General features: G+C 46.4%; 1 protein-coding gene across 1 annotated transcript; it reads right to left on the reverse strand.

Moving 5' to 3' along the window:
• Positions 1 to 1133: 1133 nt before the first annotated feature.
• LOC117845317 (uncharacterized) lies at positions 1134 to 4267 on the reverse strand. The gene is made up of 7 exons (XM_034726321.2): positions 3092 to 4267; positions 2824 to 2914; positions 2455 to 2612; positions 2320 to 2371; positions 2136 to 2212; positions 1954 to 2047; positions 1134 to 1851 (listed from the first exon to the last, which is right to left on the reverse strand). The coding sequence occupies exons 1-7, from the start codon at positions 4151 to 4153 to the stop codon at positions 1340 to 1342; spliced, it is 2046 nt and encodes a 681-aa protein (XP_034582212.1). The 5' UTR covers positions 4154 to 4267; the 3' UTR covers positions 1134 to 1339.
• Between the last annotated feature and the right edge of the window lie 9693 nt (positions 4268 to 13960).

Raw genomic sequence — 13960 nt, forward strand, 5'->3', positions numbered from 1 at the left:
CATGCTATTTATCAGCCGGGTACTCACATCGCATCTAGGTAGTAGAAATATATGCAGTTAGAAAAATTATAACTGAACGATAATTTTCTGGACGAATCCCATATGTGTAGATTATTATAATTTAAATGAACTGCTTGGCAATGGTAAAAGGATTCCACATGACAATGTTGCAACTAATATTGGCATAATAAATTTGGTGAATTCAACACGAGAACTTGAAAACAATTAATAGGTGAAAGTCGTATATGGACAAGTTCACACGAACCTTGAGGTCACCATCTTGTATGTACCTATCAGATTCACGTATATTTCAATTCACATACCAGGCGATCTTGGCTTTGTCGCGGAGGTATTTCACGGCACTCCGGCAGCGGACTGCTCTTGGTGCCCGGCGATGGAGGTCTCGCTAGTCACTAGGACGTGTCCTCCATCGACTACACTGTCCTGTTATTGGCGTCTGCATGCAACATACCAGCACGTACGCAAGCAGCCGGAATCAAATCTCATACGTACGTTGCAACATGCAATTTGGATCGAACTTCACGTACCTTGCATCGCGCGCGGTGGTATTCATCAGCACTGTGAATTGTTGTTCCGGCAACGGCGTTCGTCGTGGTGGTCACGTTGCCGTTCTTGTTCTTCCTTGCGTGGTTCCGATCGTCACGTCAATGCCGGCAAAAGATGCCGACGTCGACGTAGTTGAGGGCCTCGCCGCCGAGCGCGCGGCGGACGGACTGCAGCGCCTCGGATCCGGCAAGCGGATGGGTACCGAACCTGGTGGCGCAGTTGTGTTCTACTCGACGTCATACCGAGGGCAGGCTGGAAGCAAACACAATCAAATGGAAAGAGCTGGCCGTGATCTCCCAATTTTGGCAGGGTGCTTCATTTGCGTGATTGATGATTGACGCATAATTGGTGCCTTGATTTACGTCGGAAACGTTGGGCGGGAGATAAAATTTAGGTGGGTACGTCGGGGTGGGTAAGGCAGAGGTGCGGTGTCAAAACAAATTAGATTTTGGCGGAATCATTTTCCTTTTTGCGTTTCTTTTCCGTCGATCTCCCCCCATACTGTCACACACCTTGGCCTGATAAGTGGGCTTATTGTGAGGGGTACATGTGATTGAACTTGGTGAGAATTGTTTTCAATTCTCTCGCTCTTTATAGCATAGATAACACACATAGCATAGGATCCCTCTTTAACTCCTTAACACTTTCATGTACTTCACGTTCTACAAACGAAACACTTTCATGTACTTCACATTCTACAACGAACGGTCAGAGACTGTCAGCAGGCTCGATCCCACTCATTTTCGCCATCTCAGAAACTTCCGATCCGCACCTACAGCTTCACCGGCAGGCCGTAGTTATGGAAGCACCGGATGACCCCGTCGCGGCTGCCGGTGACCACGACGGTGTTCCATGCCGCCGGCACCTTGGGGCGGCGCTCGTCCATCCCGGAGCAGTTCAGGTACTTGAGGGACGGCAGCAGCTTCTCCTCGGGCCACGTTGCGGCGGCGCCCCCCACGCCGTCCGTAAAGAACCACGTCCCGAACGAGCAGCAATCCCGGTCGCGGCACAGTGTGGGCCCCTTGTCCGAGGACTGGAGATCGCCTCCGCCGCCGCCGCTTTCACAGACTTCCTGGTGCAGCAGCCCCGGCCATGTCGCCACGGACGTGACGCCATCGGAGAAGAAGTGCTCACAGGAGCGAACCGTTCTCGCTCCTTTGGTGCCTTTGCCCCTTAACTTGTCGAAATTCCAAATGTAGACGTTGGAATCCGCGCCGGCCGACACGAGGTACCGGCCGTCGGATGTCAGAGACGGCGGTACCAGGACCTTGGAGCCTCGCCGCCCTGCTCGGGGAAGAAACGGTGTTCAAGAGTGTAACCGGTGTTGCCTGAATATGGACGAGCAGTTAACCGTTTAAAGAATGAGAAACTGGCGGGAAATCCAACCTTCAAACTTTCGGCTGATGCCGGCGCCTTCAGAGACTCGGATTTTAGAACCCGCAGATGCGATCATGATCCGAGCAGGATTACCTCTTGAAAACTGCAGAGCGGAATCGGTTGAGAAATGTTAAGGAACACAAATGCTTCCTATGAGGGGAGAAACACACGATTGAACCAGAACAGCTAACCTGCAGACTGGTGATCTGTCTTCTAGCAGATTTCTTCTTCGTCACCTTCAGTTCTTTCTCAACTTCCATGTTTTCACCTACATTCAAAGTGCTTGGTTAGGAGCAATAAATAGTAATGCCACAGTAACCATTTCAATGAACAAAGTTGTAAGGGAACATCAACAATGGATGTCACTCTCAGTACCTGATTGATCATAGAAGCGGCATCTCCCTGGAACGGTGCCAACAATAAGACCCTGAGAAGGGTAGAAATGCCTTAGTTAGCACCCAACTCGGGAAAAGGTAAAAGACTTCAGAAATATTTCGATCAGATATTAACCTTTGCATCTGGCTGGTAACTCACAGCAGTTATGATGCGCCTTGTATCAGCCCAGTCAACTACTCGCTTCTCAGAAACATCCCAAACACGGACTTTGCCGTCTATTGAACCACTGACGAAGTATCTTTCGTCAACTGGATTGAATTGAACGCATGTTACTGTTGACAAATTCATCATAAAGAAGAAAAACATCAGTATGCAATCGTGAAAATTTTAGATTGGAAAATATGGGGAAAAAGAAAGCTTTCAGTTTCATCAGACTAAATGTAGTGCAGAAGATGCAAAGTAAGAAGCTTTTGACTATCTAAAATAGAATCTACCCTAGGATGTCAAAGCATGTACGGTTTCTTTTCTTATGCTAGTCCATACCATAGTCTCTGTGTTTGAATACTGCTAGACAACCATCACAGCCAGCTTTCCACATGCGCACTGTCTTGTCTTTAGATGAAGTCAAGAGAAACTGAAGGAAACATTCAATAGTCAGTTTTCATAGAAAATTAGATACAAAGACAAGAACCCAATTGTATGATTTAACTGATATGAAAGTGTTGTTAACTAAACTTTGCATGCACTTTTTTTTCTCCTTGGTTCTCACATGATGAGTCATCAATCCATACAGGATAAAGAAAAGACTTACATCTGATTTTGACCATGCCATATCCAAGATATCACTTGTGTGACCATGAAACTCATGCAGCGGTGTCTCTGCAATGTTGAAAACTTTCTTGGGTATTATGGCAAGGGTACGTCTCTGGCCTTTTGCCACCTTCATTTTTAGGCCCTTGTTTCTGTCCATGTATTCGACAGGCGCCTCTCTGCCGTACAAATCAGGAGAGGATTCAACTTCTTGTATCATCCAAATGCGCGCAATGCAGTCTTCACCTACACTCGCTAAATACAACCCGGATGGACTGAACTTCATGACCCTGATTGAACCCCCGTGGGCTTGGATTTCTTGGCATATGTAGACAGCAGAGAAGTCAATCCACTTCTTGTTCTGCTGATGAACTTTTGTTCTGGAAAATGTGCTTGTCTTCAGGCTTTTCATATGTGTGTCATACATGCAAATTCTATCTTCTCCCTTCTTTCTTGTAAATCTTCCACAAAAGCTCTTGGGATCCTTTTGCTTATCAGTGACTGTGAGATTCGACCCTCTTAGATGGGTTCGACCACCACCCTTCTGCAAGAACTCGTGAACAAGCTGAGAGAAACTGAGAAAACCTTCAGACTGGTTTATGTTCATGATTATATCTGTTCCAACCTCCTCAACTATGCCGGTCATTGTATCATGCTCGCTTTCATGAACTACAACTCTGTTCCCAGTATCCAGATCCCTTTCGCAATTAATACTATCTGGTGCCGATGCAAACTGAGAAAAGGATGACTGGTATGAAGAACAGATGCTACTAATTCTCTCCTCCAGGTCACGAAATGCACAGTCATCCAAGGTATCGCCCTGCCACTGCGGAAAGGCTATTTCAGTAGGAATAGGTTGAGCTAAGCCCATCCCAATCAGGAACCTGTGCCGCCTTTCATTGACGCTCATTGGTTCACTCGCCCACAGCTCATACTCAGGTCTCCATGACGCTGATAATTGGTCACTCGTGCTGCACCTAGCTGTAGAACATGTTGAGCTTCTAATATCATCAGACACATCAAAGAATATGTCTTCCTGCCCATCGAAGTCAAGGCTGGACATGTTCCTCAAGCTGCTATTTACCAAGCAAAGCTATCAACATGTAGGATGATCCCTCAGCAGGAGCTTGGCATGTGGCAGTTCATCCTCACACAGTCATAGCACAATTAAGGGCACCAGAACTGCAAAACAGACATGAGAAATGCAGAGCGTCAGACCAGACCATGTTGGTCCAAAAGAAACGCCGACTTATCAAGCTTATCAATAAGGACAGAAGATTGTTACTTCACGCCTTCACGGTATCGACAGAATGAAGAACTAACTATTCAGGAACCAGGAAAAATTACATGACAGTATGACACACTATTCATCAATAAATGCAAATGAGCACGATTATACATCAGACGAGATGACTACTCTAAGCAGCTACTAGACATCACAGCCCAGATGCAACGAGCAGAGCGACAATGTGAGTGTGCATAGTTCTGAAACTTGGCGCATATGCGCACAGTTTTATACCTACTGCCCAATTGAACAAAACCGCAAGTGCGGCAAAATCCTAGCGAAACAAAGTGAAAGGATATCCTGGTCGGAACTTGGAACGTCACCATTTCCTGAAAGAAACTCTACCTTGGATCAGTACGCAGATGTGCCATATATTTCAATTCAGTGCTGCTAGCGCCCGAATGTCCGATGGAAAATTACATAGTGCAACATCAGTGGTCAACATCAGCAGTCAACATCAGCGTACTGTTCGCAACATCAGCAGTCACTATTCCATCGGACGCTTCGATGAAACATTAAAAATTACCTAGTGCAACATCAGCGGTCAATGTTTGCAACATGAAAAATAATGTGTAAAAATAACTACGTCGTTAGACTCTTGGATACAAAGTTCCCGCCGCAACATGAACACTATGTTTCATGCAACATTCACTGTGAAACATGCAGAAACAATAGTTGCAACATCGATGCTTAACTATTGCAACATATGTCGAAACGTTCAATTTTTTAAAGACTCCGGATGTCGGTTTTGTAGCATTACCGATTTCAATTTTGTAGACCACCAAATGCTTCATGTCGTATGGTACAGCACACGTCATGGCATCACATACGAGTGCAGCACACATCACGCTACGGTGGATGAATGGATATTGTCGAGAGATAGATGAATTTGGGAATTACACCACACACCCATGAGGGGGTTGACCTTTCATATACATAGCCTAGACCGGCTTGGTGTACAAGTATACAACCACAAGAGATATACAATACGTGTACGTACATAGGCTATACATATCTCTAATACCTGCCCGCAGTCGCAGAGGGAGGTTCTCGAACGCAAAGACTAGACCTGAAATCAGTGAACAACTGTACTTGTAAGTCTTTGGTCACGATGTCCACAAACTGGTACGAAACTGTCCTAGTGCAACCTTCTTGCGTACGAAGTGGATGTCGATTTCGATATGCTTAGTGCGGCGGTGGTGAACAGGATTTGTTGTCATATAGACCTCACTAACATTATCACAATAGATAACCATCGCCATAGCAACTGAAATGTGAAGCTCCTGAAGAAGCTAGCGCAGCCAACAACATTCTGCAACAGCGTGAGCAACAACACGATATTCTGCTTCAGCACTAGAACGAGATACCGTAGTCTGACGTTTAGATGACCAAGACATCAGATTGTTGCCAAGGAAAACACAGTAGCCCGAGGTGTAGTTTGGTGAAACGGAAAAATCGATTCATCAAAGACTACGTGTTTAGAGATAATAACTTTTTAGTGGAGAGGTTGAGGCACCAGCACCCTTTATGGGAAGAGGGATAACCCAAGAAAACACAAGCAACTGTACAAGGGGCCAGCTTATGTTGGGATGTCGCCTGTAGATTTGGGTAACATAAGCAACCAAATACACGAAGATGGTCATAAAGAGGTGAACACCTGTGAAGGATAATATAAGGCACTTCATTGTGGATAGAAGAGGATGGATGTCTATTTAGTAAATAGGTGGCCGTAGCCAAGCCCTCGGCTCAGTAGATGGGTGGCATAGAAGCATGGATCAAGAGGGTGCGCAAGACTTGTTGATTGTGCGAATAATCCGTTCGGACTTCCCATTTTGCGGAGAGGTGTATGGACATGAGAGACAGAGAAAGATGCCGTGAGCACTCAAGAATGAGGTGGTGGCTGTGTTAACAAACTCTGTGCCATTGTCCGCCTGAAAACACTTAACAGGGAGAGCGAACTAAGCCTGAGCGTAGGCAATAAAATCAACAATGTGGCGATGCACCTCAGATTTCCTTCGAAGAGGAAAGGTCCAACAAAAATGAGTAAAATCATGTAGAAGGACCAGATAATAAGAATAGCTCGAAATACTAGTAACGGGGGACTTCCAAACATCACAATGAATAAGCTCGAAAGGAGAACTAGTTTGTGAAGTAGAGGTGCTAAAGGGCAGGCATGCATGTTTGCCAAGCTGACATGAATGACAAAGCGAGCGAGCGAGCTACTTTATTATAGGAAATAAACTGTCTGCTATGAAGAGTATCTAGGACTACAGGACCAGGATGACCAAGACGTTGATGCTAAAGAGTTGAGGACACTGCAATGAGAGCATGGGTTGCGGGCATGGCAGTTGGCTCAAAAGTGTAGAGGTCGCCGTTGCTATTGCAGCGAAGAATCACACGCTGCGTCTGAAGGTCCATAATAGAGAAACCAAATGCGTCAAATTTGATAGAACAATTATTGTCACGAGCAAACTGACGAATAGAAATCAAGTTTCTAATCAGAGATGGTACGGCGAGAACATTATTCAAAGTAAAAGCAGACGCTTTGGTGGAAAGAATAGAGTGACCATGGGAGGTGACAGGGATGGTTGTGCCATTGCCTACGGTTATAGAAGAAGGAAATGACGAAAGGTGGGAGAGGAGTATACCATCAGACGATGACATTTGCAAGGTTGCACTGGAGTCGAGCACCCATGGCATCACGCCCTGGACGGACATCTGCTGCAGGGCTGTGATCAGTCCAGCTGGATCCCAGGACGGTGTCGGTGAGGAGAACTGAAGCGGGGCGAAGGCCGTATGTGCCTGTTGCTGTGGATACGGGCCCAGCAGACCCGGTGTGCCGCGCTAGGTTGGGCCACCCTGCTGCTGTGGAAGAGGTGCCCGCCAGGTAGAGCCGCCAGCTTGTTGAGCACCACCCTGTTGCAAGGCCTAGGGCTTAATGCACACCCAAGGACAAGTAGGGGTGGTAGGCCGTGGAGCAGACGGTTGCCTAGCGGCAGGGTTGCCACTGCGTTTGTTGCGCCGTGAGCGATGGCCACCGCCGCCGTTGCCGTGTTGCTGTTGCTCACCCACAGCTGTAGAGGAGGAAGTGGTGTTATGGCAACCTAAAGCAGGTAGGATGAGGAAGAAGGTCCGGCCGCGAGGAGAGCCGTCGATGCCGAGACTTGGTCTTCATTGGCCAACCGCAACTCCTTCAGGATGAGCTGGTTGCGGGCGCTAGCGAAGGTGAGAACAGGCAACTCAGCAATATTGTCACCGTAGGTGGAGTAGCGCTTGTTGAGGTCCCGTAGAAGGTTGAGGACGAGGGTGGGCTCGGGCACTGGGTGGCCAACATCGCGGAGGGCGTCGGCGGCAGTCTTCATGCGCTGGCAGTAGTCATTGATGGATGAGTCCCCTTGGGTCATCGAGTGAAACTCGTGACTTAGGAAGATGGCATGTGGCGGGCGGTTCGCCTGGAACAGGTTTTCGATGGCGACGTAGAGGGCGCGAGCTGTCTGGCCTGGCTACATGGCGAGGTCAAGGACCCGATCAGAGACACAACCAAATAGCCAGCTCCGAACGCACGCATCAGCTTGCTGCCATGTAGGGTCGGTGGCTCGGGGTGGAGCAGAGCCGTCGATGTGCGGTAGTAGCCCAAACTTGCCGCAAATGGCACTGAAGAACGCCGACCACTTGTTGAAGTTGGGGTTGGTCATCTGGAGCTCGATCGGCACATGCGACTTGACCGACACGGTGGTGTAAGGGTGGATGAAGATCGACCCGACGGAGTCGCTGAGTGTCGAGGGAGCGGACAGCGAGCTAGATAGAGGTGAGGTCGCCGCCGTTGTTGACGAGATCGTTGAGGACCGCGTCGAGGAGGTTGACATGTCCATCAGATGCAGAACGACGCAGCCAGCGAGCGTCCTGGTGGTGAGCTGGATGACGTACAGGAGATGAGGCACATGGTAGATTGAATCTCTACGTGACCAGGCACATGCAACGGAAGGGCACATTGCTGGCTGGGGGAAAGGAGTGTGCGGCGAGAAGGAATTGGCAGCGCTTGGTGTGAACGTGCGACGGGGAGGAGGACGCGGCGTGAGGAAGGTGCCGGAGAGCTAGGGTAGCGGAAGAACTCGAACTCGTGATACCATGTAGAGAGATAGATGAATTTGGGAATTACATCATATATATATATATATATATATATATATATATATATATATATATATATATATATATATATATATATATATATATATATAGCCTAGACCGGCTTGATGTACTACAAGATATATACGATATGTGTACGTACATAGACTATACATATCGAGATATAGATATACTCGTACTACTACAAAGCGAACCTAAACAACAACCATTGTCGTCAGGATGTCAGGAACCGACAAAGCAAGCAAAGCAAAGCCATCACCCTTTTTGACCTCGGATGGCATCAGATTCCACATCACTAACCAAATCCATCAATCAATAAGACTATGCACCACCGCCAGAACAAGGTTCCCGTTTCTTGAAAACGGATTAGCCTATTTCTGTTTATGAAAGAGCATTTCTGTTTCCATCCCAAATCGTGCCTCGGGAACCGCGCACCAGTAGCAGCCACAGCACGGCAGCAGCGGTAGCACGATCCTCCAAAGAACCCAGAAAAGCAGAGCACCCGCACGCGCGCGCAGGCGCAGGCGGCAGGCTGCAGCTACTCTACGAGCGCCGCGCGGATCCCGAGGGAGGCAGCGGCGGCGGCGGCGAAGGCAGACACGCCAGACGGCCAGCGAAGACAAGGGACAAGGAGAGCGGAACTGCCTCCCCTTTCCTGCAGAGCCGGACAGCAAAGGTGACAGCAGCGGCAGGGTGGGCGTGTGGGCGCTCTACTGCTAGTCTGCTACTGTACGGTGCACCCTGCGCCTCGCCACTGCCGCCGCTGGCTGGCTGCGGCCGCGCGCGGCGGAGCAGGTGGTCCGGCCGGCCGCGGGCGGGCATTAAAGCCTGGCGCCGCCGCCGCGGCAGAGATGGATCCCTCGCCTCGCGTTAATGCGCGAGTTAAAGAAACAATCTTTTCCGCCGGTACGGTACCGTGCATTACTGCTGCTCCAAAGAGAGACAGAAAAAACGAGCCCTCCCCCTCGCAAAGAAGAAACGAAAGGAGAGGAAATTTCTCGCGGTCCCCACGGCGACCAGTTCTCGGCTCTCAAGTTCAGAATAGGAAAAGCAGAGAGAGAGATACGGGCCAAAGAACATGGGGGATTTTTTCTTTTTTTTTTCAGTCTGAGCTCGCGTTTTCTGCGAGGAATAGGAGCTCCGGCCGTATCATGACTTGTTTCTGACCGAAACGGGCAGGATAAAACAGGCAGGCAATTTCAAGCGCCGAGAAGGTGAAAACTTCAGTTACACACCGGTGAACCGGGCACTGAGGTAACTGATGGATAATCCGTACCAGAGTCAGAGTTAAAAAGATGACGATTTACGGAAAACAGAAACAGAAAACCCCATAGTCAGATGCACGATTGATGATTGGTCACACAAACTGTTAAACACTACAGAACGAAATCTACGCGGTCAGACAGGTCAAGAACAGCTCTCCATTCGCGAAACCCCGACCATTCGTTCTCGCGATCCCCCTCCGGAGCCGAATCAAGACGAGACTCTGCCCAAGCCCCGGGCACTGTTCCATTGAAATCGGAACGAACTCATCCCCGCGCCATCCCACCGCCGCACGATCGAATCGGAGCGGAAACCAAAACGCGGCGAAATCAAGCAGCCGGCACTTACCCTCGTCCCTCGCGCGCGGGTCCCCGCCGCCGCTTCCCCGCCGGCCGCCGCGCCGCCCGACAAGAGCACCCGCCGGAGAGGAGCGTTCCGGCCGGAGCCAAGAACCGTCAGCCGACGTAGAATTCCGCTTCGTTCTCGCGAGTCGCGAGTTGGGTCCTCCGGGTTCTTGGCCGCCACGCACCACGCGGCCCCTGTGACAGCCTCCAAAGAGAACCCCTTCGCCTTTATACAGCAACGCTCTCGGAGGATTAAATCGCTGATGGCGTCGTCTCTCTCGTCTCGTCTGCCCCTTCCAACCGAACCCTGTTTATATCATGCGTGCGCCGCCGGACCGGGGGGTCTCTTTCCTTTTCCTCACTCATGGGTTCTCTGTTATTCCGGCGGGTGACTGACAGGTGGGGCCATGGGTGTATTTTTCCACGTGGACTTGCAAAGCCGTCATTTTTTCGAAGCCCGTAAAGTTCTACGGTCCTAGGCTCAATGGGGTGACTTTGTTCACTGCAATTCGGGGGCACCTGTTCGGATACGCTCCGTAACTAGATATTACGACCGTAGCTTATACTTACACATGTTTAGTTGTAGTCGGGGTGGATAGTTGTTTCTCACACATATTCGGAATGAGTGTCTGTCGCTTACATGTTGTCGGTTATAATCGGAGTTGGAACCGTTCGTTGCACGAGTGAGTAATTTCAACGGTGGTGATTGTCTCGCTTGCATGGGGCGGTGGACTCGGTGAATATCTAATGGAGTGTGGTAATGAATGAAATGATTTTCTTTGATCTTGTTTATTTTTTAATGGGATCTCCACACATAGCATAATAATCAATCTGCTGTTAATGTTTGGTTTCTAGATTTAGATGTGTTGAATGTACTGCTGGTCTTCTCTGCCATACTGTGGGCATTGCCTGTGGATGCTAAATATAATTTTAGTATCTATAAGTATGTCTTTTTAGTGTAACTTCATGCAAACAATATAATGAGCAGCAATCATGCTCACCGAAAAAGTCTCTTGTTTATATCGGGTACATTTATTTGCCAACTAAAAAAAGGCTATTTCTTATGCAATATACAACTATTTTTTTTTGTTCCCGCTGAATTTAACTTGGTAGGAGTGGGGTGGGTAGTTGGCTGGTCAAACGGAAGCAACAACATGAGTTATTTTGGAAGACCAAGCCAATGCAACCTGATGTCACTTTCATAAACTACATGTGCCAAGCATACAGCTTGTTGTTTGGCTCCATCATATCGAACCTCTTTAATTTCCGTGTCATTCCAAATTCCCAGTGACACATCCATGAGGTAAGTAGGCAACTACTGCTGCATGAGGAAGTCATATGTGTCTAGTGCAGTTAGAAAAATATTATGGGTTATAGTGGAGTATTATACAGCTAGGGACAGGGCTAGAAAATTTGAAGGAAGAAACCATATAGTAAGAATTATACATTGATAAGCTTCAAATTACTATATTTCCAATTTTTTCCATGGAGAGCACAGATGTAACATAAAGGAGCTCACAATATTTAGGGGATTTTGCGTCCCGCTAGGCAACTTGTCTCTATAGTTCCGAAACATGTAAGGATATCCTTTGGACGGACCGGTCGTTGTACCATTGGCAGATGAATGGTGTCTACGCATGTTTTGTATCTAGCTTGCATAATAAAACAAATTCAGTTTGTTTTGGAAAAAAATATTTGGAGCCATCGAAAAAATTGGAGGCTTCTTCCATTCGACTTGCTCACTCTTGCATTTTCTCTCTTTTCCCTAGAGCTCCAAAAAGACATTGGAGGATATGCTTTTTTCCCACTAGGCAACCTATCTCTGCACTTTCTAAACATGTAAGGATATCCTTTAGATGGACAGGTTGGTGTACCCGTTGGTGGATGAATGGTGTCCGCGCATGTTACCTATCAACTAGCCGACATAATAAAAGGCATTGGGTTTGTTTCGAACAGAATATTTGGATACATCGAAAAAAATTGGACGCTTCTTCCTTCGACTTGCTCACTCTTGCATGTTCTTTTTCGTAGAGCTCCAAAAAGACATTGGAGGATATCATTTTTCCCACTAGGCAACCTGTCTCTTTAATTCTGGAACATGTAAGGATATCCTTCGAACGGACAGGTTGGTGTACTGCTGGATGATGGATGGTGTCCACGCATGTTACCTATCTTGTTGACATAATAAAAGACATTGAGTTTGTTTCGAACAAAATATTTGGAGCCATTGAAAAAAAATTGGAAGCTTCTTCCTTTGACTTGCTCACTCTTGCATGCTCTCTCTCTTTTCCCTAGAGCTCTAGAAAGGTAGCTCCTACGATTGGCAGGTGATGTCTTCGCCCTTCTTCGCCACAAATCTAGAATGAGGCAATATCCATTCTCTATGCCCCTCCCCCTTTTTCCATCTCTATGTATACTGCCAGCTCCGATCGCCATAACTCCAAGGAGTAACCATCAGCTAGATCAACCTCTTATTTGTATTCCGTTGTGTGCACTGTTGTATTGGGTAATCATTCAAACAACTTCAAAACTTTTTACCAATGAGATAATGGGCTTGTCACAAATTGGTAAACATACAAATTAAATATCTAGCAAACTTTGGAAACATCTTAGGTAGAATTTTTTTAGACAAGAAAGTAGTTTCTCCTTTTACCTATGTGGAAAGTTTCTATTTAGCAAAATCACATGCAAAAAGGGAAGTTGAAATTTTATGCATATATTAGACCAATATAATTAAATTTTGTTTCTTATATGTTGCTGACAAGATAGAGGTTAGTTAGTTTCTTTGGCCGATTTGAGAATCATATAGTGAGTAAGGTCTTGTTTGGAAGCAGTTGTAGTATTAGAAAACCATGGGATTAGTGAACAGTACTTTTAGGCAAAAGAGATGTGCGAACTCGTAGTTTAAAAAAGTATAATTCGAGTAAAGTTTCTAGAATTCTAAACAAAAACTATAGTTTTTAGTGATACCATGGTTCTCAATTTTACAAGACGATTTGGAACACACAAACACCTTATTGTTTCCAAAAGCAAGGTACTTTGCAAAACCTATTGTTCTCTTAAAGCTCAAGAAAATATCTTTTTATCAAAATAGACCCTAACTTTTCCATTCATTTTTCATACTTTTATCTATTTGAAGTACATGTTTCTTAATGCTTGGTTTATAATTTTTCACAATTTTGTTTTATTTTCACATACTGTCTGATGGTTTGCTTATGCAGATTTGGAAACACTAGTATTAAACAAGAAAAGATGTAGTAGGGTCATGGCATTTTAAAGACATTATCACAGGGGACAGTTTGTTAGTGGTCACGGGAGATGTTGCTAAGTTTGTGGTGACCACATAACCAACAAATGCAGGTAGAGAGAGAGAAAATTACTAAAGGTGAAGAAGAAATGCACCTTATTTTAGGCAAAAGTGAGCTTTTAGCAGGAGTAGTGGACACATTACAATCAACTTTTACCAATTGAGGAATAAGTTGGGAAAATATGCAGGATAAATTCACAATAATTTTAATATGGAGAAATCTTTAGACTCCCTCTATCCACAAATGTAAGGGCTTTAGAGTTTCAAGATTTGTCCACGAATATAAGGACTTTTTTTTGGCTTAATTCACCATAATATACTGGACTTAATAATGTCATTTATGGCATCGATTATACTTGAATGCTTTAATTGTATAATTGTGATTGGTGTGCTTGATTAAGGGCTACATGCATACTTTCCCTCTCTATCTAAGTTTTCCCAAAAGTATCATAAGCCCATACATCCATGGACTTGAGGGAGTATATGTCTATTTTCATTCAATGCCTTCCAAGTCCAACATTT

Source organism: Setaria viridis, chromosome 1 (assembly GCF_005286985.2).
Source record: "Setaria viridis chromosome 1, Setaria_viridis_v4.0, whole genome shotgun sequence".
NCBI lineage: Eukaryota > Viridiplantae > Streptophyta > Magnoliopsida > Poales > Poaceae > Setaria > Setaria viridis.